Source organism: Lipotes vexillifer, unplaced genomic scaffold (genome assembly GCF_000442215.2).
Source record: "Lipotes vexillifer unplaced genomic scaffold, Lipotes_vexillifer_v1.1 scaffold236, whole genome shotgun sequence".
NCBI lineage: Eukaryota > Metazoa > Chordata > Mammalia > Artiodactyla > Lipotidae > Lipotes > Lipotes vexillifer.
The window spans coordinates 1,898,070-1,899,277 of NW_006773295.1; the positions used below are offsets into that span (position 1 = coordinate 1,898,070).

The window sequence follows — 1,208 nt, forward strand, 5'->3', positions numbered from 1 at the left end:
GCAGGAATGTGGGATCTTAAAAGGACTGGGAGCCTTAACAGGTTAAGGGGTCCTGATTGGTTTAGGTGCCCTTGCAAGACAAGGAGCCACTAATTAGATTAGGGACCCATACAGACTAAGGGATCCCTGGCAAAAGTGTGTGTGGGGGTGTGACAGGAAGACAGGTACTGACAAAGTGCGGGTGGGGGGCGCTAGCAAGTCCGGGGCACTTTACAGGGTTGTGAGAACCATGGCAGGACTGGGGAGCTTGACAGGCTGGGGAACCCTAGCAGGCTAGGTACTGACATGACTAGGGAGCCCAGAAGGATTGGGGGTATCTTGAAAGGATGAAGGGGTCCGGTAAGGCCTGCGAGGCGCTGAGAGCTTCGAGGGGGCCATTTACAAGGCTGAGGCTCCCTGGAAATTCTGGGGACAATGACAGGATTAGAGGAGGCACTGGCAGGCGGAGGAGGGGGGTAGAGGGGGCACTGATAAAACTGGGAGCGCCAGCACAACTGGGGAGTGCCGACAGAATCGCCGTTGCCTGGAGGCCCTGGAGGCCCGTCGCCCTTCCCGCCCCAAGGCCTGGGCCTCCAACACTTCGGGACGCAGAAACCTCCGGAATGCTCACTCCGGCCCCTGGGGACCCTTACTAGGGCGTGAAAGGGCCGCCACAGGCCAGCCTGGGTACCCTGGTCCCTCTGGTCCCGGCCTCCCCGGCCGTCCCGCCCCCCAAAGCTCACCTGACGGCCGCCCCGGTCCGCAGGAAGCGCTGGATGGCCCTGTCGGCCGCGGTCATCGCCGCCTCAGCCCGGCAGCTCAGCATCGCAGCTGCGCGGGAGGCCTGCCGCCACCCCCGCCGCGATCTCCACGGCCGGACCCAGGGCTCCGGGGGCTCCCGAGACGGCGGAACCCGCGGCCAAAGTCCCAGCTCCTCCGGGGAGGGTAGACAGAAGGACGGGCTCCCGGAAGAAACGGAAGTGGTTCTCGCCGGAGGACTGGAGTCGACGGACCACCGCCTTGTTTTTCCTTTTCCCCCTTAGTCACGGGCGTCGGCGTCGGTTACTAAGGGAGGCCGTGCGGCCTGGGGTCGCTTGGTTTTCAAGTTTTGCTCGGGCCCTGTTCATAGTTACACATATCCCATTTGCAGAAGGGACCCTGGGTCATTTTTATTTTTCGGTGTAAAGAGGGCGACCCCCGCCTGAAAACGGGATCACAACTTGGCCGCC

The 1,208-nt window shown here is 62.5% G+C and overlaps 1 protein-coding gene across 1 annotated transcript in view; it reads right to left on the reverse strand.

The window, feature by feature from the left end:
* The window catches only part of USP30 (ubiquitin specific peptidase 30), a 26,511-nt gene extending 25,706 nt beyond the window's left edge, over positions 1 to 805 (reverse strand). The window contains exon 1 of the mRNA XM_007448230.1: positions 723 to 805. Coding sequence (XP_007448292.1) covers positions 723 to 805 — 83 coding nt within the window. The remainder of the gene's footprint in view (positions 1 to 722) is intronic.
* Between the last annotated feature and the right edge of the window lie 403 nt (positions 806 to 1,208).